A 24,067-nucleotide genomic window follows, 5' to 3' on the forward strand; every position below is an offset into this window, starting at 1 on the left:
TGTGTATTTTTGGAAAAATTATTTAAGTTTGTTGTTGTTTTGTTTGTTTGTTTGTTTGTTTTGAGACAGATGCTCGTTCTGTCACCCAGGCTGGAGTACAGTGGCACAGTCTTGGCTCACTGCAATCTCTCCCTCCCAGGTTCAAGCAATTCTCCCATCTCAGCCTCCCAAGTAGCTGGGGCTACAGGCACGTGCCACCACATCCAGTTAATTTTAGTATTTTTTAGTAGAGATAGGGTTTCCCCTTGTTGACCAGGCTGGTGTTGAACTCCTGACCTCAAGTGTTATTTGCCTGCCTCGACCTCTCAAAGTGCTAGGATTATAGGTGTGAGTCTCAGTGCCCAGCCAATTATGTTAGTCTTAAAATTCAATTATTTTGTCACTGATTATATGGTTTTAGAGGCATTTTTTATTCCATTTCTGTCTAGTCTTTATTTTGCCTTGAAAACTTGATTTTTTTTTTTTTTTACACATTTTCTCTATCCTGTATCAATCCTACCTTCATTCCCCCAATCTCACTACCAAATACCTTATATGTAGTTTTGCTTTCTAGCAGATCTATGCACAGTAACTCAAATACCCTTATATGCTCTTTGGTGTGTTTATTTAACAGGTTCAGGGATGATATTGGCCTGGGCTGAGAAACACTGCTTATAAGCTTGAAATATTAATTGGGTTTATTTTCTTTTGCAATTCCTAGATAGAAGAGCGAGCAGAATTTTTGAATAAGTCTGTGCAGAAAAGGTAAATATGGTTGATGGTTCAGTTGAACTAATCAGCTAGCATATGTATGGGAAGATTCACTCTCATATTTTTATATGTGTTTACTTTTTTAGCAGTGGTGTCAAATCAACCCATCAAGCAGCAGTAGTCTCCAAGATTGACAGCAGACTGGAGCAGTATACCAGTGCAATTGAGGTGAGCATTGTCCTCAGCGTTATGATCCCGCTGAACAGAAATGGATTCTGACTACATAGAAGATCATAAAAACACTTAGGACAATAATCAAGTCCAATAGCCCTAGGAGTGTTAGAATTTTTTTTTTTTTTTTTTTTTTTTTGAGATGGAATCTCACTCTGTTGCGCAGGCTGGAGTGCAGTGGCAAACTCGGCTCATGGCAACCTCTGCCTCTCAGGGTCAAGCAATTCTTCTGCCTCAACCTCCCAAGTAGCTGGGACTACAGGGGCCCACCACCACACTTGGCTAATTTTTGTATTTTTAGTAGAGACAGAGTTTTACCCTGTTGGCCAGGCTGGTCTCGAACTCCTGACCTCAAGTCATCCGCCCGCCTTGGGGTCCCAAAGCCGAATGTGAGCCATCACACCTGGCCCCTGATAGTGTTAGAATATTAATGATTTATTACACTTTGAAATTCTAAGTTCTAAGAAATATAGTAATAAAGATAAATTTTAGAAGAGTTTTAAATAAATTACTTTCTACTTTCAGCCTGAATATTATTTAATGAAAACGGTTTTTTTTTAAACAAATGGGTTTATTGGTATTTATTTATATATACATATATATATATACACACACACACATATATATATATATATAATTTTTTTGTTGTTGTTTGTTTGTTTGAGGCAGAGTTTTACTCTTTTTGCCCAGGCTGGAGTACAATGGCGCCATCTCGCCTCACTGCAACCTCCACCTCCCGGATTCAAGCGATTCTCCTGCCTCAGGCTCCTGAGTAGCTGTCATTATAGGTGCCCACCACCACGCCCAGCTAATTTTTTGTTTGTTTTTATTTTTAGTAGAGACAGAGTTTTGCCATATTGGCCAGGCTGGTCTCAAACTCCTGACCTCAGGTGATCCACCCTCCTCAGCTTCCCAAAGTGATGGGATTACAGGCATGAGCCACTGTGCCCGGCCAGTATTTAACTATATTTTTTATACATTCACATGTATATTTCCAATATCCCTAATTCCTTATAAAATATGTTCCCATATGTGGTTTGAATAGGTCTCTCACAATCTTACTTAATCCTCTGTTTATAAAAACCTTTTATTATCAAATAAAAATAGTAGTATAATGTAATATAAAGATATCCAACCCAAGTTTAATCATCATCAATTTCAAACTGATTGTTTTATATTTGAAGGACCACAGTTTTATGTGTCTATCTACTCCACCTTTTTTTTCCCCACCCAACTGACCTGGGGGTTTTATTCTTTTGGAAATGTGTATTTCCCAATACCAAAGCGCCAAGAAGGAAGGTGTCATTGATCAAGATGTGATCCTGCTTTTTTCTCCTTTGTGTAGACTTTAGTCAATGGTTTTAGCCTCTTGCACATCAGAGCACCTGCTATGAAGTAACTGGATCAGTTTGATTTGATTTTTTCTTCTTCTTTATATTGTAGAGTGGAGATACACATATAATAGTTTACAGATGATATGAGGGAATAAGAGAGGCATCCGATGATTTATCAAAGGAATAATCAAGTCCTAACACTAAAGATGTGATTTACAAGACTAAATGTCCACTAAAATATAAAACAGATTGCAGATCTTTATTTTCTGTGGTTGAGTTGGTCATAGCACTAATAGGTGTAATGAAACCAAGACTGCAGCTTTAAACTTTGCATAGTCCAGTGAGATCATTCTTTATGCCATGGCCCCTCATAATGGTGCCACTCATCCTGGCTGTGCCTTCTTGAACATAGGCACAGGCCACAGAGCAGGACTGGAGGAGAAACTCAAGCCATTTGGGGTATGGCCTTCATTACTGCTGGCAGAGTGTCTTGAATACACTTCTTTCTTACTTACATTCATTCTTTACTCCTTCCAATATATTTCCCATGCAGGGGTATCTCAGTCTTTCCATCTTTCAGCACTTTCCTGCCTCAGGACTTTTGCACATGCTATTATCTCTGCATGGAATGGAGTTTGCTGCTCCTGTTTACTTCGCCACTTTCAAGTCTTCTGTCAGATCTGGTTTAAAATGTCACTTCCTCAGAGTAACCTTCTTTGCACCCCCAAACTAAGTACTGCCCCCTGATTGTGTGCCATGCTTTATGGCACATCATTATTTTTCATAGCACTTAGCACAATGTGAAATAAATACTTGTATAACTAGTTACTATCTTTCCTTTCTATTAAAATATAAGCCCACTGCAGCTGACTGTCTTCTTGTTTTCTGTTTGTTTTTTGGTTTTTGTATTTTATTGATTGATTGATTGATTTTGACATGGAGTTTCGCTCTTGTTGCCCAAGCTGGAGTGCAATGGTGCCATCTCGGCTCACTGCAACCTCTGCATTCCAGGTTCAAGCAATTCTCCTGCCTCAGCCTCCCAACTGTCTTGTTTTGAGCACCATTGTATCCCCAGAGCCTAGCAAAGTGCCCTTCATACAGTAGGCATTTAAGAAGTATTGTTGAGGCCAGGTGTGGTGACTCATGCCCATAGTCACAGCACTTTGGGAGGCCAAGGCAGGAGGATCCCTTGAGCCCAGGAATTTGATACCAGCGTGGGCAACATAGGGACTATGCCCGGCTAATTTTTTCATATTTTTCTCTACAAAATAGAGGCCTATGGTTCCACGTACTCGGGAAGCTGAAGTGGGAGGATCACTTGAGCCCTGGAGGTTGTGACTGTAGTGAACCTTGATTGTGCCACTGCACTCCAGCCTGGGTGACAGAGCAAGACCCTGTCTCAAAAAAGAAAAAAAGTATCTGTTGAAGAAACAAAGTAGAATATCAATTTCACAATAAATGGTGTCCAACAAAAAGCATATTTCATTTTTGAAAGATCCTCTGATCTAGCTGTGATGGTTTATTTTGAGGGACATATGTCATCAGGATAAAGTTTTACAACAGAAATTATCACTCTCATTTTTGGTGAAGGTGTTTACACAACGAATTTTTAAGATGATAATGTTGAGGAAGACAAACTCCCTGTAATTTTATGAGAACAAACTTCCCAGCACCAATCCTAAAAATAACTCACAAATTTCAGGGAACAAAAAGCTCAAAACCTACAAAGCCGGCAGCCTCGGATCTTCCTGTTCCTGCTGAAGGTGTACGCAATATCAAGAGTATGTGGGAGAAAGGGAATGTGTTTTCATCCCCCACTGCAGCAGGCACACCAAATAAGGTAAGCGTCTGATTTTTGCCTTTTAAGTGTAGAGGGGCACATGTTTTTTGCATGTTGATTGTGATTTGGGAATCACACTAGTAAATAATAAAAGCAGTGAAGAAGGTACAATTTGTATTTTGTTTTGCAATGACCACAAAAGCAAGCTCAGAGAGAGTGTGTTCCTGAGGTTGCATGATGTACTAAGCCTCGGCCATTGTACTCCAAATAAAGTGCCTGAGCTGAAACGTCCACCCTTGAAGTTGGAGTGGGGCGAGTTACAAGGGAAAGAAAACCAGATGACATATTCCATAAATATCAAGTGTTAAGGTTTATGGTTATGTGAAATTATACTTACTGATATTTTGAATTTGCTTTGAAAATTCCTTCCCAGGTAAAGTTTACTTCATTCTCTAATATTTTGGATGATTGTCCCTTTGTAGGAAACTGCTGGCTTGAAGGTAGGGGTTTCTAGCCGCATCAATGAGTGGCTAACTAAAACCCCAGATGGAAACAAGTCACCTGCTCCCAAACCTTCTGTAAGTACCTTCAGGTGTTTCTGAGTTTCTTTGATCTCCCAGCTTCTATCAGCGGAAGAAAACAAGCAGTTGTTCTGTTTACCTAGGAATGGCAGTGCTCCTGTTCTTTGCTTTCCCCGATGAATAACAAACGGGAAAGTGTTCAGATTTACAGCTGTTCTAAGAAGCTGCATCGCAGTTACTGAGAGGGTAAAATGGAACCAAATAATCACCTCTACACCCTAACTGAGAGAAGGAATCAGCTAGAATATTGAGGCAGTTCGAATTTAGACCCTTTACTCGTCTATTTGTTTAGCTTCTATTCTATAGATTCTAGATAGAAGTTTGAAAATGAGAGGTCAAATCATTTTGGGTAGTTCTTTGTCAAGAGCACCCCAAACTTATTCCCAAAAGAATATGTATGTTGCCTATTGGGAACCCATATTTCCAGTTTCCCTAGTTTTTATAACTTGGCACAAAAATGCAGTTATTGGGTAGTTGTTGAAATAATTGGTCTAATTGTGTTGTCAACACCTCCTCAGGAAAGTCATAAAACTGGAAACTAGAAAAACTGGTTACGAATGTTTTTGATAATTTAAAATTTTCTTAATTTATTAAGTGCAGCTATCTTACTAAAAATACATTTCTTTTCACCTTTTCGTTGAATGTATGACAATTGCCTTGCATTTGTCATTATAATAAGAAAAAGTATCAAGCTCCCCACTGTACATTGCTGAGCTTTCCCTGTTAAGTTTGCTTTTATAGCTTTGTTGGTGCTCAAGGGAGCTGAGAGTCCACTGTCATAATCCTACATTCTAGAGGAAGAAGAAAAACTTTCCAATCCTAGGCCTCTGTGCATTTAATTGCATCCATTGGCTCCATGCCATTTAATTGCATTTGTTGGCTCCATAGATAATATCCAAAGTCACTGACTTTTGTCACTTTCCAATTTAAAGAGGAAGAAATGGAAATGTTTGCAAATCCTTCTCGGACACAACTCTTTGAACCATTTAATTAATATACACCCCGAGATTCTTTGCATAAAGGCTCACAGGAGGTATAAACTAATGTCAACCCAATTTACAATTAGAAAATCTTTACACACTGATAAAAGCAACTTTTCCTCCCCTTCTCAATAGGTACAAGAATGGGGGTTTATAAAAGGATACAGTTGAGGCAAGAGCCTAGACCCAAAAGTTATGTGCTCTTTAGTGCCTCAAGTTTTCCAAGCATCTCTGGTAATATAAGGAGTAGAAATTATTTTCAAAAACAAAACGAAGCCATGGCAGTGTATATAAGTTTTGTGGTTCCATACCAGTGATTATTAACCCTTTTTGAATTATGAACCCCTTTAAAACCTAATGAAATTTAAGGACTCTCCCCCCCAAATATACATATAAAAACCAAGGCAGTCAATGGACCTACTGAGGAACTCTCAAGATAGTAAGTAAGGAGAGAAAGATCTATGTTTCCCTCTTTGATAAGTATGGAATATTTGGAGGAGATGCTAATTTTTGCAAGTTTATGATATTTGCAATCTTTCATTTTTGTAGCAGATTATACTCAAAACATTGATCCAGAACTTGCCCCCTATTCTTTTATTGGCACTTGAATTTGTAAACTTAAAAGTTTACCATCCTCTGTATGACATCCTAATGAGGTTAAAAATATAAAATTCAGTTATTATTATCATAGGTATAACTGTATCCAGGTTTCCACAGCAAAACAAAACATACACCATGTTCTGGGGTTACTGACAGCCTCCTAAAAAAAAAAAAAAAAAAGTATTGCAGAGAAATTACAAAATCATTGCCTGCTTTACCTACTAATTAGTATGTGACTTGCTAGATCACCCCCTAGAGGGTGGAGAAGAAAAGGAAAGAAGAACATGGCAGTTAGTATAGATTTTAGTGACATCCTTCTTCCCATTAGATTTTGTAGACTGGCATGGCTTCCCGAATGAAAACCAGATGGAAGAAAGTTCTATGAAATCAATGTTGTAAATACACCAGATTGCTACTGGGATGTCCCTTGCTATTTGTGGGTAGAATTTATAAGATTTCAGTGTAACTTTGTAACTGCAATTCAATTCTGAGTATGTCTGTTTTAGCTGGTTTGTCTATTCTTTGTGTCTAAACTACGTTACACAGCAATTAAAAAGCTAATTTGTCTTTCTTTTTGTTTAAAAAAAAAAAACCAACAATGTCTTTCTCAGCTGATCTTCTGTTCCTCACTCTTTGGTCTCTGGTTGATTGGAAACCTGCTTCTCCTGCCTTCATTTCTCCCTCTTCTTCCGGAGTGGGTCTTTCTCTAAAATGTAGTCTGGTCAGGTAATTCCATTTATATTTCCCCTTTGATTTAAAATGCCAACTTATAACTCGGATGTTAATATTTTCTTAAAAGGACTCTTTAAACTCTTTAAGTGATCTTGAAAGATTCATCGGCAGGATTTATGGGAAGTGCAATCCATTTTCTTAGGTAGAAGAACATGCATGAGAAGGAAAAATATTTGTCTCATGTGAGTCAAATAAACAAAGCGATAATAGCTGCTTTCCAGAACTTCCCTCAGCATGTTCCTAATTATAGTTTCCAAAATTTTAAAACAGTCTTCCAGACAGTTTGGCAGCTTCCACCTATGCTGGCAAATGTAGTGGAATTCTACAAAAATAATCTGATTTGTTGCTTAATGGCTCCAAGTTAAATAGGTGTAACTCTCTAATAGAATATCAGGAATTCATGCCACAGAGGAAATCCAGAAACTCAGTAAGGTTTAGGCAAATCTGAAATGCTTCACATGGTATCATTTAACTATGCATTTTCGGTGTTACAGTCTCAATACTATCTATCAGAAATATGTCCATTTAGATCAGTGTCCATGGGTAAATGCAATTGCTGTTAGCTTTGCCTTCCTCCTGAGAAAAGGGTTTGCCAAAATAAGCATTACTATTTCAGTAAAACACATTTATTTTCTACACACTACCTTTTGCCAAGTACTAACATAAGCAAATGCTGGGAGAAAAGTAAATTGAAACAGAAATTTGGTTCCTTATCCAAATGAAATTAATTATGAGGTAGTAAATAAAGACTCTAAGCTATATAACTGTTATCGATCATATTTTAGTGTTTCCATCCCAAGATTTCCACATGTTCTTACACATGTCATCAACTGTCATCTTCTCGCATGGGTTCAATTTGTGATGAATGTTTATATTTGCGGGGTTCTACTGATCCACTTCTGAATTACCCACTTGCCCCTCAGGAGACACAAAATGATTTTAGGGTGAGGGAGGTGCTGCTAGAAAAGGGACTTTGTGGCCAGGCGCAGTGGCTCACGCCTGTAATCCCAGCACTTTCAGAGGCTGAGGCGGGCAAATCATGAGGTCAGGAGATCGAGACCATCCTGGCTAACATGGTGAAACCCTGTGTCTACTAAAAATACAAACATTAGCTGAGCATGGTGGCTTGTGCCTGTAATCCCAGCTACTCAGGAGGCTGAGGCAGGAGAATTGCTTGAACCCAGGAGTCAGAGGTTGCAGTGAGCCGAGATCATGCCACTGCACTCCAGCCTCGGCGACAGAGCAAGACTCTGTCTCAAAAAAGAAAAAGAAGAAAGAAAAGTGACTTTGTTTGGGCTACCCGGCAGCGGATCCCAAGATAGTGATTCCAGAGCAAGTTGTTTACATGGAGGTGAAGAAAACACTACAGGGTGTGAGGTTGGGAGAAGGCAGCCTGAAAAGAAGGTGTTATTAAGCAAGTCCCCACATGGGCTGTTAAACCTTAATCCCACGGAGGAAATCCTGGAAGCCACCAGATAACACATACTTCAGAGTTACCCAAGCTGAGGCGAGAGTGAGCCTGAGAAATAATATTGCACCAACATTCACCAGTCAGCCATTGAGGACTGCTCCTGGAGATGTTATAACTCTCTGAACTTTCCAGCCTGCCTCCTGGGCAGGCAAAACGGGCATCTGTACCCAGAGAAAGTCCCTAGGCAGAGAAGTGCCATGTGGGCAGTTGGCAGTCAGGCTGGTGTGCACTAAAGTAGTAAGGGCTGGGGGAAAAGAGGTGAGTACTAATTGAGTTCATCTGTGAGTCAGGAAATGTTTATAAAACCCCAAATTAATTATTTTTAAATAACCTATGATCTATTCACTTGTAAGAGTGCAGAAATTTAAAATGAGGCTACATTATTTTAAACATGCTCTTGTTTCACTTTTACTGATCAATAAACAGTAAGTCCTTGGTAAAGGGCAAGGACCCAGAGGCTATAGTTCCAGCCCATTCTCATATCGTAAGACATGTCACGGTCTATATAAAATCAAAACAACAGCTAACCCCATCTCTAGTAAAAATACAAAAAAATTAGCCGGGCATGGTGGCACACACCTGTAATACCAGCTACTCAAGAGGCTGAGGCAGGAGAATCACTTGAAACCCAGTAGACGGAGGTTGCAGTGAGCCAAGATCATGCCACTGCACTCCAGCCTGGGCGACAGAGTGAGACTCTGTCTCAAAAAAAAAATCAAACAACAGCTGATGGTCCTTTCAATTCCATTTCAGATCACTGGGGTAAAGTGTATTAAACAACAAATTGATTCAAATAAACAATAGATGTGGCCATTTATTTAGAGCTGGCTGGAAAATACAGATGGCCACCTATCGATGTTTTTCTGCTTTCTCTTTATCAGGACTTGAGACCAGGAGACGTATCCAGCAAGCGGAACCTCTGGGAAAAGCAATCTGTGGATAAGGTCACTTCCCCCACTAAGGTAATCCATTGGGAGGACTAGTATTTCGGAGGTTCGTTTTCCTGATGTATGCTGTAGTATAATGTCCTGGAGTCAGATGAGAAATATCGCTGACCTACCGATCTTTGCCTGCACACTCATCGGTGTCTAAAAGACCAGTACATAACACAGTGAAAGGAAAAGTGCATTGCAAGTTTGTCAGTCATACATCAACAGCCCGAATCCATGGAATGGTTCTCAGTAAGACATTCTCAATACACCACAGTGGTAGGAACGTTGGCAGCAGAAGCCTGTATGGGATACTATGGTCCACGTTTCCTTACAACGTCCCAGCTTGGTGCCACAGTCATTTAAAGATCACTTGGGGAAAACATCTGTCTCCCTGAGTGTTTCCAAAACTGCTTTCTGGAACGATTTTAGATTATATTGCCACTGCCAGCAGCCTAAGACTCAGAGTTGCTATGGCAAAAAAATTAAAATAATATTCAAGAGTAAGGCAACCATTTAATACCCTATGAAAATGAATGGCTAAGAATGACTGGGCTCCTCTTACTTTTAGTCTTCTGGTCAAAGGATATGGTCATTCTTCAGAAAGGAGGCTCTGAAGAACATCTAAATGATGCTCAGACTGCAAATGGGACCCTTTGTGTACAATGAGCTCATTCAACTCCCAACTGTAGCCTTTCCCCATTTCAAGTAATAGACCTAGTCTTCTCCTTCAATAAAAAGAAAATTAAAAATTAAAAGGAAGAAACTGGAGACGGACAATAAGCAAGGTTAGAACAGGCTGCTTATGGACTGATTTAAACAGAAGCACTTCTTAAGCAAACTCAGGACTAAAGAGTGCATCAAAGGCAACCAGAGAATCACTACAATTCACTGCAGTGAGAGAATTACCTTCCCTTTCCTACTTTCTACATGTTTTTAGTTCTGGTGCAGCTACCTAAACATATTACCCCACCTTCACTATTAGCTACGCATTGCGCTTTTATTCCATTGAAATTCACTAGCCTTTCTAAGTCATTGCTACACACATGAAAAGTGCTTGCTGGTAATTATCACATTGTAAACTACTAGCACTAAGTGAGCACCCCACTGTATGCTAGACAATCTTCTGCCTTCTTACCCTCCATTATTTCATTTGATCCTCCAGTCACCACGTGAGGTAAGTAGTGTATCATTCTCATTTTGCAGCTGAGAAAAACAAGGCACTGAAAGATGAAGTAACTTTCTCAAAGTCACACAGTGAATAAGTAGCATAGCCTGCATTGATACTCCAGCAGTCTGATCTAAGCCTGCATTTTAACCATTATACATGGTACTTTCTTTTAGGATGCTATTCAGGAGAAAATGTATAGTTGTCAATTCCTTCTGTAATTTTCTCTTAGTGGCAGGGGAGAAAAGAACTTTTTTTTGTTATTTTTTAAACAAAGAATGAGCTTGTTGACTTAAGCCTTTATGACCACTCTAGCCTATTCTATTAGCGCATTGCAGGTTTGTCAGCCATGCAGTGTAAGTAGCCCAAACCCATGGAAAGGTTCCCAGGAAGACATTCTCCATACACCACCGTGGGAGGAACGTTGACAGCAGAAGGTTCTCTTCTCAGACCTCTGAGAGGTATCTGACCTCTCAGAATGGCAGTCCCAGTGTTTATGAGTCCCAGAATGAGTCCCTGAAAAGGGGATGTCAGCTGGCTATAGACCATCATCACCAGTATAATGGAGTCTCTCTGGATAACACTCCTCCTAGCCAGAGCTCTGGAAAGTAGAACAAAGATGATGTGAAATGGTCAGACTCAGAGAACACCACTCACATACAAACATGAATGGTACTCCCTGGAGTTATGTAGCACCAGTTATGTAGCAGTACAAGGTAGGAGGGTGACAGTGTGAGTTTTCACATGCCACTAACCTCTTTCTACAGTAGTAATAATATAACCACCAGACGCAGAACTGAGTTTATGAGGTAGCAGATTAGGTAGCTCTTTTGCTCCAAAATGTCAAACTCATTTCTTGTTACTCAGTCATTCCTTAGAAATAAATACAATGAACACCCTTGAAAATTTGAATTCACAACACTTTAAGATTTCTTAATAGCTTGGCAAAAAATTTTAGCAACTAGCTGAGGGGGAGAGAATGGTATGAGAATAGGACTATAGGTGAGATAAGTCTCGTGGGGTAGGGGTGTAAGAATAGGAGGGAGAAAATAGAGATTGCTAGATTAAAAATGGGAGAAAACTAAAGATAAACATCCTCCTTCACCATCATACACTGATGTGGCCCTCACTGAGCTATTCAGTCGCTTGTGCCTGTTCTGGAATACACACTAGATATTTGGCTCTTACGGTAGAGTTTAAAAATGAAAAAAAACAAAGCAACTTATTTGACTCTAAATGCTATGAGCAAGGCCAAAGGTTAAGACAGGAAAAGAGAACATAAAGGAGAAAGATAGGGAGAGGGAAGTGAAAAAAATCAGAAGGAAGGATAAAATAAAAGAAGATCCAGCCGGGTGCAGTGGCTCACAACTGTAATCCCAGCACTTTGGGAGGTTGAGGCAGGCAGATCACTAGAGGTCAGGAGTTCAAGATCAGCCTGGCCAACATATGGGAAACCTCGTCTTTACCAAAAATACAAAACTTAGCCAGGCATGGTGGTGCACGCCTGTAATCCCCAGCTACTCAGGAGGCTGAGATGGAAGAATTGCTTGAACCTGGGAGGCAGAGGTTGCAGTGAGCTGAGATGACACCACTGCACTCCAGCCTGGGTGACAGAGCAAGATTCTGTCTCAAAAAAATTTTAAAAAGTAAAACAAAAGATCATATTTGAATGGAATGCCAGTAATAATCTTCCCTTTCATAAATATTTATTCCTGCCATACTTTTATTCCTTTTTCTTCTGACTCTAAAAACTGTCTGCCTGAAACACTGCAGGCTGTCAGTTTCACACTGCAAGCTGTCAGTTTCAACTTCTCTTCTCTTGGCAGGTTTGAGACAGTTCAAGAAAGAACCCAAGCTCAAGATGCGGGACGAGCTCAGTTGTAGAGGGCTAATTTGCTCTGTTTTGTATTTATGTTGATTTACTAAATTGGGTTCATTTTCTTTTATTTTTCAATATCCCAATAAACCCATGTATATTATCACTATATTTAATAATCACAGTCTAGAGATGTTCATGGTAAAAGTACTGCCTTTGCACAGGAGCCTGTTTCTAAAGAAACCCATGCTGTGAAATAGAGACTTTTCTACTGATCATCGTAACTCTGTGTCTGAACAGTGATACCAACCACATCTGAAGTCAACAGAAGATCCAAGTTTAAAATTGCCTGCGGAATGTGTGCAGTATCTAGAAAAATGAACCGTAGTTTTTGTTTTTTTAAATACAGAAGTCATGTTGTTTCTGCACTTTATAATAAAGCATGGAAGAAATTATCTTAGTAGGCAATTGTAACACTTTTTGAAAGTAACCCATTTCAGATTTGAAATACTGCAGTAATGGTTGTCTTTTTTAAAAAAAAGGAAATGTACTGTTAAGGTATTACTTTTTTTCATGCTGATGATTCATATCTAAATTTCATTATTATGTTAGCTGACAGTGGTACTGATTTTTTAGGTTGGTTGTTTTGTGGATTTCTTTAGTAGTGATAGTAGCCTGAACCACATTTTAGATAACTCATGTATGTATGTATGTGCATACACATATACAAACACACTAATGGTAGAATGCTTTTTTATGTGCTAGACTATTATATTTAGTAGTATGTCATTGTAACTAGCCAGTATCACAGCTTTTGAAAAATTAAAGAATCACATTATATTAATATTTCATATTTGCCAATAGAAACATGGCAGATAGGTATCAATATGTTTTCAATGCCTGATGACCTATAAGAAGAAAGTATTGAAAAGAGAGATTAGAAGTGTCACAAGGAGTTGAAATTTTCTAAAAGACATAGTATTTAGTTTATAATTAAATGCATTCTTGAAGTCCGGTGTGAATTTTATTAATGCTATCATCTCGACCAAGCTCAAAGCCTACTTATTAGAAACAATGAAGTTCACAATAGGTCATAAGGTCTCTTCCTTTTCTAAAATTGAAAGACAAGAAATTTAGTGCCAATATTGTATAGAATGAAATTTCATGAGTCTCACAAAGACTACCTTTGGTTAAATGTCTGCAAGCAGAGAAGTAAAGTGAGCAAAATCCAGTGTTGAGGAGTCATGACAGTACTTTGATCTTTATATACTCTGAAACATTTCTTTAAATTAAACTTTTCTACCTTTATTTGTCATTGGTACTTGTAGTAAGTTGACAATGTGGTGAAATTTCAAAATTATATGTAACTTCTACTAGTTTTACTTTCTCCCCCAAGTCTTTTTTAACTCATGATTTTTACACACACAATCCAGATCTTATTATAGCCTCTAAGTCTTTATTCTTCACAGTAGATAATGAAAGAGCCCTCCAGTGTCTTGGCAAAAATGTTCTGGTATAGCTGGATACGTACAGTGGAGTTATATAAACTCATACCTCAGTGGACTTAACCAAAATTGTGTTAGTCTCAATTCCTACCACACTGAGGAAGCCTCCCAAATAACTATTTTCTTATCTGCAGTATTCCTTCAGAAGAGCTAACCAGGGCAGGGCTGGCATGAGAAGTGACCCGTGCGTTATAAAGTCTGTCTTCCTCAGAAGTTTGTAAAGAGCAGTTGAATATTCTAGCTTTAGCAAACCTAGGCCAAAGGAAGGAAAGCCATGAAGAATGCAGAAGTCAAACACTCATGTCAGAGTAGGCGCAAGTCTACAATAAGCTAAATCAGAATTTACAAATACAAACGTTCCAGGTAGCACTGACTCCCATCGTTGGAGTGAAATGGATCAAAGTTTGAATTAAGGCCTATGGTGAGGTAACATTGCTTTGCTGTACTTTTGAACAAGAGCTTCTCCTGATCACTGTTATATATTTTTCTAGAAAATCTAAAGTTCAGAAGAGAATGTATCACTGCTGACTTTTATTCCAATATTTGGATGGAGTTAAGTTTTAGGGTAGAATTTTGTTCAGTTTGGATTTAATCTTTTGAAAAGTAAATTCCTGGTTTACTGATTTGACTATAATTCTCTGTTATCTTTATGAGGTAAAACTGCAAGCTGACTAGCATGTTCTGTGAATCTGCCATTCCTAAAACTTTTATAAACACTTCATATTTTTCACTGATAATTGATCGCTCCAATAAACATATATTGTGAAAATGCATCCACAATAAATGGAATTCCTTCCTGCAAAATGTCTTTGCCTCACTTATTTTTATGTACAATATTGACAGTGAGAGGTATGTCTATTGTAATAAAGATTATGGCACAGTAAAACCTGTATTTCAGGTTGAGTCTTGGTTTCACTCTTTAAAGAAGAAAAGCATTTTCATATTTTTAAATTATCTAACAAAATACAGAAAATTGGTCTTATGTTGACAACTGACCAAACAGGTATGGAAAAGGCTGCAGAGGAATTTTGCAAATCTTTCCTAAAAGAAACTATCGTCCGGGCACAGTGGCTCACGCCTGTAATCCCAGCACTTTGGGAGGCAGGAGGATTGCTTGAGCCCGGGAGTTCAAGACCTGTAGGGTCCAGCCCCACAGGGTCAGTGGGTTTTTCTCCCCATGTGTGGAGATGAGAGATTGTAGAAATAAAGACATAAGACAAAGAGATAAAAAAAAAAAAGACAGCTGGGCCCGGGAGAACACTACCACCAAGACGCGGAGACAGGTAGTGGCCCCGAATGCCAGGCTGCACTGATATTTATCGGACACAAGACAAAGGGGCAGGGTAAGGAGTGTGAGCCATCTCCAATGATAGGTAAGGTCACGTGGGTCACGAGTCCACTGGACAGGGGGCCCTTCCCTGCCTGGTAGCTGAGGCAGAGAGAAAGAAAGGAGAGAGAGACAGCTTACGCCATTATTTCTGCATATCGGAGACTTTTAACTTTCACTAATTTGCTACTGTGATCTAAAAGGCAGAGCCAGGTGTACAAATTGGAACATGAAGGCAGACTAGGAGCGTGACCACTGAAGCACAGCATCACAGGGAGACGGTTAGGCCTCCAGATAACTGCGGGCGGGCCTGACTGATGTCAGGCCCTCCACAAGAGGTGGAGGAGTAGCGTCTTCTCTATTCTCCTCCAGGGAAAGGCAGACTCCCTTTCCCAGTCTGCTAAGTAGCGGATGTTTTTCCTTGACACTGATGCTACCACTAGACCACGGTCTGCTTGGCAATAGGCATCTTCCCAGACGCTGGTGTTACCGCTAGACCAAGGAGCCCTCTGGTGGCCCTGCCCGGGCATAACAGAAGGCTCGCACTCCAGTCTTCTGGTCACTTCTCACTGTGTCTCCTCAACTCCTATCTCTGTATGGCCTGGATTTTTCTAGGTTATAATTGTCGAGCAAGGATTATTATAATATTGGAGTAAAGAGTAATTGCTACAAACTAATGATTAATGATATTCATATAGAATCATATCTATGATCTATGTCTAATATAACTTATTTTATATATTTTATTATACTGGAACAGCTCGTGCCCTCGATCTCTTGCCTTGGCACCTGGGTTGCTTGCCACCCACAAAGACCAGCCCGGGCAACATAGCAAGACCCCTTTCTGTACACAATAATTTAAAAGCCAGGCATGGTGACATACACCTGTAGTCCCAGATACTCGGGAGCCTGAGGCAGGAGGATCACTTGAGCCCAGGAGGTCGAGGCCACAGTGAGCCCTGATAGCACCACTGTACTCCAGCCTAGGTGACAAAGTAAGACCCTGTCTCAAAAAAAAGTAACTATCGATTGTCCCTCCATCCTCCTTCTCATTGCCAATGTTGTCACATACCAGCCTTCTGGCTCCTAAGATGGGCAGTACTGTTTTCTCAAAAGTAGTGTCTCTTATATAGAAACACCCATTTAATATAAACCATTCATTTGTAGAATACTTACTACTTGCAAGGCACTGGTGATTACATGGGAATCCAAAGTTATTTTTTCATGGTAATTTTGCATATTTATGTAGCACTAATTGGTCTGAAATCTGAAGTTCTCATAAAGGTTTTAAACTGTGAGTTCGAAGCTCCTGAACAGTTCCCTCAACACTGCCTACAAGATTGACACAATTAACTAAGTTACTATAAAAAAAAAAGTATTTTTATTTCTGTGTCCTAACAAGAAGTGTGATAACTATAGACAATAATATAGTTATCAAAATCAATTTGCAAAATTAAGCAATGGAAAGAATACAATCTGTAATACCAATACCAAACTGGTAAGATTAGAGGTGAATGGAAATTAATTTTACAATATGTATATTCAGGATAAGAGCTTGAAAACATACTAGTGTCTTCTGTGATGTCAAAACAGGTCTATATTAAAGGTTTTTTCCTACCTTTGCTTGTATGTATGCTCCAAGGGGAAGAATGGATAAGAAAAAAAGATTTCAATCCTAAATTTGTGTTCTTCCATTGACATTAGCAGATACCTAACAAGGTCTTGATTTTAGTACAGTGTCTATTTATGTCAAGTCTATTAATTGTGTCCTAATATTCTATATCCTCCTGATTTTTTCCTTATCTGTTACTGAGAAAGGGAAGTGAAAAAGCTCCCACTATGATTATGGATTTGTCTGTCTCTCCTTGTAATTCTGTTAATTTTGCTTTCCATATTTTAAGGTTATTTTTAGGTGAGATATTCAATTCACTAGGAAGATATAATGATTCTAAATCTTTAGCTAAAGATCACTATGAAGTGACCATCTATTTGTGCAAAGACTTTTGCCTTAAAGTTATTTTTTTCTATTCTTAAAATTACTATGGTGGCTTTCTTTTGACTAGGGCTTGCATCATATTATTTTTTCATCCCTTAAATTTCATTTATATCCTTTAGTCTTAGATACGTGTCTTTAACAATAATCACATGGTCTGGGTTTTAATCCAATCTGATGATCTCTGAGTTTCAACAGGAATATTTAGTCCTTTCATATTTAATGTAATTACTGATATCTTTGTATTTAATAGTATCCTACCTATGCGCCACCTGTACTATATTACTTTTTCTTTCTTGTTCATGCCGGGGCTGCTGCTGCCTCAGAGCACATGCTGATCTACAAGTGGCAGCTGAGAGGCTGAGCTAGATCTTTGGAAATACAATTGGGCTAGAGGAAAAAAAGTCAGAATCTGCTAACTGCCAAGAATGAGGGCTAGGCAAACTACTTCTAGCTTTGGTTGGGTCTTCAGAGAGCTGCCTCCTAAAACTAAGGTGAATTTAAAGTTATCTGGTCTTCACACAGATTGCCACCTAGCTCCACTCAGTGGAATAATTCTAGTATTCTCGCAAGGAAATAAATGATCAATGGTAAAGATGAGAAAAGTTACAAAATACTGAGTAATAATTCAAGAATTTAAGAGATAAAGTATCACAAGGCTCTAGCACACAACTGTCAAAGAATTATGTAGTATATACTTGTCAACATTTAGAGGGAAGAGAGAATACATCAGCCTCAGGTAATCAAAGAAGAAAACTATTTGCCTGAACGTTTTTTATACCCCCAGAAGTGTACGCAGTACCACTACACATAACAATGCTTGGTAAGCAATAAGATGATACCATGAGCAACTCAGTTTATAAACTTTGCTAGATGTGCTGCTGTCAATTTCTGTTAAGTTTCTAGAGGTATAAGAGGTTAGTTTTGTGACATTTTGTATTACTAAATTTATAGTTCATGTATCAACTCAGCCCTGAATCTCAGCTCCATAAAGAACACTGGCTTCTTACATCACTCTAATGCCAGTTGTTGTTGTTGTTGTTTTTTTAAGATGGAGCCTTGCTCTGTTGCCCAGGCTGGAGTGCAGTGGCACCATCTCAGCTCCCTGCACTGCAACCTCCGCCTCCCAGGTTCAAGTGATTCTTCTGCTTCAGCCTCCTGAGTAGCTTGGACTACAGGTGCATGCCACCACACCCAGCTACATTTCATATTTTTAGTAGAGATGGGGTTTCACCATGTTGGCCAGGCTGGTCTTGAACTCCTGACCTCAAGTGATCTGCCCACCTCGGCTTCCCAAAGTGCTGGGATTACAGGCATGAGCCATCACACCTGGCCTCCAATGCAGATTTAATAGCAGAGTTTTGCCATGACATGCTCTTAATAGTGATGGCTTTTACTATCTTGAAATAGGATTTTCAAAAAATGTTTCATTAAAATAGATTTTGGAAGGCCCAGTGGGTCATTTCTACCTGGATAAGGACCTTAATTCAATCTTCTCTTACTGAATATACTAAAAATTATGCAAAAGTACCACAATCCTACAGAACACACGATTAGTTTCTTAACCAGTTTTCAACCTTACCTAGCACTCTTTCATTCTAACATGCTTTTATTAGAATAATGAAATGCTATCTTGTATATGTCTAGTTCCTGCTGTATTAGTCAGGGTTCTCTAGAGGGACACACCAATGGAATAGTTTATATAAAATCTATAAAGGGGAGTTTTTTAAGTATTAACTCACATGATCACAAGGTCCCACAATAGGCCATCTGCAGGCTGAGTAGCAAGGAGAGCCAGTCTGAGTTCCAAAACTGACGAACTTGGAGTCCGATGCTTGAGGGCAGGAAGCATCCAGCGTGGAAGAAAGATGTAGGCTGGGAGTCTAGGCCAGTCTCTCTTTTCACATTTTTCTGCCTGCTTATATTTTCGCCATGCTGGTAGCTGATTAGATTGTCCCCACCCAGATATTAAGGGTGGGTCTGCCTTTCCCAGACCACTGACTCAAATGCTAATTGCTTTTAGCAGCACCCTCACAGATACACCCAGGATCAATAGTTTGTATCCATCAATCCAATCAAGTTGACATTTAGTATTAACCATCACACCTGCCAACATTAGTAACACGGGTGCTTTGAGGTTTTTTCAAATTACAGAAATTAGTTATCAAGTTCACTAGGGTTTCTCAACTAGGGTCTCACAGACCACACTTTAAAAACCACTTCCCCATGTCTTGAGGAGAATGGTGGCTCTAACCTGCTCCCTGATGTAACATGTAAGTGCTTAGAACTTACATGTTACTCACCCAATCCTCACAACCCTACAAGACAGGCACTACTGTACTGTCCCCCCTTGACAGGTAAACAAATTGAATCAAAGAGAATTTAAAAACTTGCCCACAGTCATATGGCTAAATGGCAGAATATTTGACCCAAGGCAGTTGGCTCCTGAGTCATTCAGGACATAGGCATGAGCAAGGATTTCATGACTAAAACACCCAAAGCAATGGCAACAAAAGCCAAACTAGACAAATGGGATCTAAAGAGCCTCTGCAGAGCAAAAAATAAAAAAAAATAAAAAAAAATAAAAATAAATAAAAAAACCACCATCAGAGTGAACAGGCAACCTATGGAACAGGAGAAAATTTTTGCCATCTACCCATCTGACAAAGGGCTAATATCCAGAATCTACAAAGAACTTAAATCTATATGAAAAAATAAACCCCATCAAAAAGTGGGTGAAGGATATGAACAGACATTTCTCAAAAGAAGACATTTATGCAGACAACAGACACATGAAAAAAATGCTCATCATCACTGGTCATCAGAGAAATGCAAATCAAAACCACAATGAGATACCATCTCACACCCGTTAGAATAGTGATCATTAAAAAGTCAGGAAACAACAGGTGTTGGAGAGGATGTGGAGAAATAGGAACACTTTTACACTGTTGGTGGGACTGTAAACTAGTTCAACCATTGTGGAAGAAAGTGTGGCGATTCCTCAAGGATCTAGAACTAGAAATACCATTTGACCCAGCCGTCCTCTTACTGGGTATATACCCAAAGGTTATAAATCATGCTACTATAAAAACACATGCACACGTATGTTTATTGCAGCAATATTCACAATAGCAAAGACTTGGAATCAACCCAAATGTCCATCAATGATAGACTGGATTAAGAAAATGTGGCACATGTACACCATGGAATACTATGCAGCCATAAAAAAAGAATGAGTTCATGTCCTTTGTAGGGACATGGATGAAGCTGGAAACCATCATTCTGAGCAAACTATCGCAAGGACAGAAAACCAAACACTGCATGTTCTTACTCACAGGTGGGAAATGAACAATGAGAACACTTGGACACTGGGGGAGGAACACCAAACACTGGGGCCTATCGGGGGTGGGGGAGAGGGGAGGGATGGCATTAAGAAAAATACCTATTGTAAATGATGAGGTAATGGGTGCAGCACACCAACATGGCACATGTATACACGTGTAACAAACCTGCACGTTGTGCACATGTACCCTAAAACTTAAAGTAGTAATTTTAAAAAATGAACTTCTTAATGCCAAATCGAATGCCAAATACCAGAAGCAAATCTCAAATATCAAAATGATACTGTTTTAGTAACTGAAAAGTTACCAACTCTAGCCAACATCCCCTGAGCTGGAAAGGGAATTTCACCATTGCACAGTTAGGGCAGATTTTGGCGGGAGGAAGACAATTTCATGTTTTTTGTCATGAGATTTCACTCAGAGTCTGGGAAACTATTCGTTCTCTTTTGAGATGATTTATCCTATCTATTATCGGTTGAGCAGGCAGGGGGCATTCTTACTAACTCATTTCCAAATACTAAGGGCAATGATAGCTTCACCGTAGCCCCCAAATACAGACAATTAATTCTGCCGATGACAGAGTAACTAGAAAAGACACCATCAAGTGAATGACGCTTGAGCTGAGTGTTGGTTAGTTGACTGGCTGAGACAGATCTCAAGATCTGAGCTTGTAAACAGTTTAAGAGGTTTGGCCCTGTACTAGGTCATCCTAGACCCAGATAGTATGAAGAAGGCCAAGATAATTACTAGACTATCCCAGGCTTCCCAGGCCCTCCTATGGCTTCCTCAGTCGAATTACAAGACCTCTAAGGTCATAGACTACTGAGTTCTATGATGTCATAAGTAACTGATTGCCATAGTCACTTCATATATTCATTTAAGCCTCTCTCAATTGTCAACCTAAATAACAGAGACAGGCTCTCTAAAAGATGTTTATTTGGGAATGGAACATTGCAAATCGGAATATGCATGTCATAGTAAACTATGTGTATAGTCAGGGAGGTAAAGGAAGATAAAGATTTTTAAAAGAAAATAAGAGGAAGATTACATACTGGTTGTTAAAATGATTATCCTTAGCCACAAAGATCAATAACAAGAGTGATGCCAGTCTGAGGTTAGCCAGGCAGTTGCTGAGCAGCTGTCCTTGTAGAAGTATCTTTTCTGTAAGGTTGTGATGGCCCTCGTGTAAGGTTGTGGTTGTTATGGAGTCTTTTTCATTATCAAGCACACAAATGTGAAGACTCTTCTTTCATGGCCTTCTCCAGCTCTGTTTGTCAGAGTTTTCTTTCATGACTCTATTTTGATTCTGATCAAAATGATATAGTTACACAAAATTATACTCCTAACACAACTTACCTTTGGCCATCCTGCTAAAACGAACTTTCTTCCCGATTCCCACACAAGTAATTGTGCTTTTTGGCACAGTTGGCACTTAGAGTTTTGGTTGTCTTTTCCTCTTTTCTTTATTTTTTATTATATTGCCTTTTAGACTGCAGTCTTAGATCAAACTCAAAAAAAAAAAAAAAAAAAAAAAAAGAGGAGAAAAAGTTGCCACAAGCGTAAAGCTGCCTTCCAAAAAGGCAGAAGCTGGCAATAGAAGGAGCATGTCCGGTAACCTTCTTTGGTGAGATCACAAGGAAGGGGAACAAAAATTCAGACAAAGTCCTTGGTAGAAGTTTATTCTAGGCCTTACTTCCACATGAACTTAAAGACAAATTATTTCATTTCCAGTACATATTACTGTCTTGAATAGGAGAGTAAGTTAAAAAGGAAGAGTTAAAAAAAAAAAAAAAAGTAGATGCTTAAGCAAACCATTTCAATTTTACTTGGGCAAGTAAAAAATCCCTGTGAAGTCTCTTATCTTAAAATGATACTGATTCCAGCTAAGCTTCAGCTAAATAGTACTGCCTAGTATACAGCTGATCCTTGAAAAACACGAGTTTGAACTATGTGAGTCCAAGTATACAGGGATTTTCTCCCACCTCTGCCACCCTTGAGACAGCAACTCCATTACACTCTAACCTGGGTGACAGAGCTGTCTTTAAAAAGAAAAAAAAATGTTAATAACCCCTCCTCTTCCTCTTCCTCCTCTTCCTCAGCCTACTCAATGTGAAGACAAGGATGAAGACCATTATGATGACTTACATTTAATGAATAGTAAATATACTCTCTTCCTTATAACTTTCTTAATAACATTTCATCTTACTTTATTGTAAGAATACAATAAATAATACATATAACATACAAAATATATGTTAATCGACTGTTTATGTCATCAGTAAGAGTTCCAGTCAACAGTAGGCTCTCAGTAGTTAAGTTTCTGGGGAGTCAAAAGTTATACGCAGATTTTCAGCTATGTAGAGGATGATACCCCTAACCCCCAAGTTGTTCAAGGCTCAACTGCAGTTCATAACACAGACTTCTCAGTCTATGTACTTGCTGCTTACCCTGCCTGGCAGAGTCTCCCCATAAGACATCCTGTGGTTCATCCCTCTGCTCAAATACTCCCTGGCCAGAGAGGCCTTCCCTGGCCATTCCATCTAAAAGAGCAACCCTAGCAAGGCCCCCCACCCCCAGCACCCCCTATTCTCTTTTTTTCCCCCTACTTGATTTCTCTTCATATCAGTTATCGTCTGAGTGATACCATTTTTATTATCATCATTGGTTTATTTGTTTACTCCCACCAGAACGTAACCTCCACAATAAATGTCTGGTTTTTTTCCTTGCAGTAGTGAACTGTCCCTAGTAGGCAGCAACCATCCTGTAAATTTGTTACACCAAGGCATGAGGATCCCTTGGGACCAGTAGTTTGAGCCTGCAGTGAGCCATGATTGTGCCACTACACTCCAACCTGGGTGACAGAGCTGTCTTTAAAAAGAAAAAAAAATTGTTAATAATGAATGAATATCATTTTCAAAGTTTTGCCAAATTCCTAAGATTTTCGCCAGGCACGGTGACTCATGCCTGTAATCCCAGCACTTTGGGAGGCTGAGGCGGGCAGATCACTTGACACCAGGAATTCGAGACCAGCCTGGCCAACATGGTGAAACCACATCTCTACTAAAAAATGCAAAAATTAGTGGTGGTGTGTGCCTGTAGTCCCAGCTAGTCGGGAGGCATGAGAATCACCTGAACCCCAAAGGCGGAGGTTGCAATGAGCTGAGATCGCACCACAGCACTCCAGCCTGGGCAACAGAAAAAGTGAGATTCTGTCTCAAAAAAAAAAAACCTAAAGTTTTAAAATTATGCACTAAGACCATTTTTCTTCCCATGGATTACTTGATATGTGATAATATAACTATTTGGACTAAAAGTCATGAAACTTAAGTCTCTCAGCTCTGCCATTAATTTCTTGTATAACCTGGTTAGATCACTTCTCAGTTTTACCTTGTGCAGCTGACATCCTATGGCTTACAGCCATGACTAAAACCCAACAGAAAAACAGATTACATATATAAAGATTTCTCTGTGCATGTCACTTTTAGTGACTTATGTATGGCTAAAACAAGGTTCAACTATAAGAGCGACTTTTCAAGAGGCTGATCTAAGATATACTCTATTAATATTCTCTGTCCAAGGTCTAATCTGG

General features: G+C 39.2%; 1 protein-coding gene across 15 annotated transcripts in view; it reads left to right on the forward strand.

The window, feature by feature from the left end:
* The window catches only part of CALD1 (caldesmon 1), a 270,316-nt gene extending 255,695 nt beyond the window's left edge, over window positions 1-14,621 (forward strand). For 10 of the 15 annotated variants that reach the window (XM_073009362.1, XM_037991081.2, XM_073009360.1 and 7 more), the window contains 6 exons: window positions 701-744; window positions 837-918; window positions 3,958-4,095; window positions 4,518-4,613; window positions 9,281-9,361; window positions 12,537-14,621. In XM_073009362.1, the coding sequence (XP_072865463.1) occupies window positions 701-744; window positions 837-918; window positions 3,958-4,095; window positions 4,518-4,613; window positions 9,281-9,361; window positions 12,537-12,572 (477 nt within the window). In that variant the 3' untranslated portion in view covers window positions 12,573-14,621. Of the gene's footprint in view, window positions 1-700; window positions 745-836; window positions 919-3,957; window positions 4,096-4,517; window positions 4,614-9,280; window positions 9,362-12,322 lie in introns of all 15 variants that reach the window. The other 5 variants (XM_073009364.1, XM_037991085.2, XM_007982998.3 and 2 more) reach the window with 3 other exon arrangements.
* Window positions 14,622-24,067: the final 9,446 nt, after the last annotated feature.

Source organism: Chlorocebus sabaeus, chromosome 21, assembly GCF_047675955.1.
Source record: "Chlorocebus sabaeus isolate Y175 chromosome 21, mChlSab1.0.hap1, whole genome shotgun sequence".
NCBI lineage: Eukaryota > Metazoa > Chordata > Mammalia > Primates > Cercopithecidae > Chlorocebus > Chlorocebus sabaeus.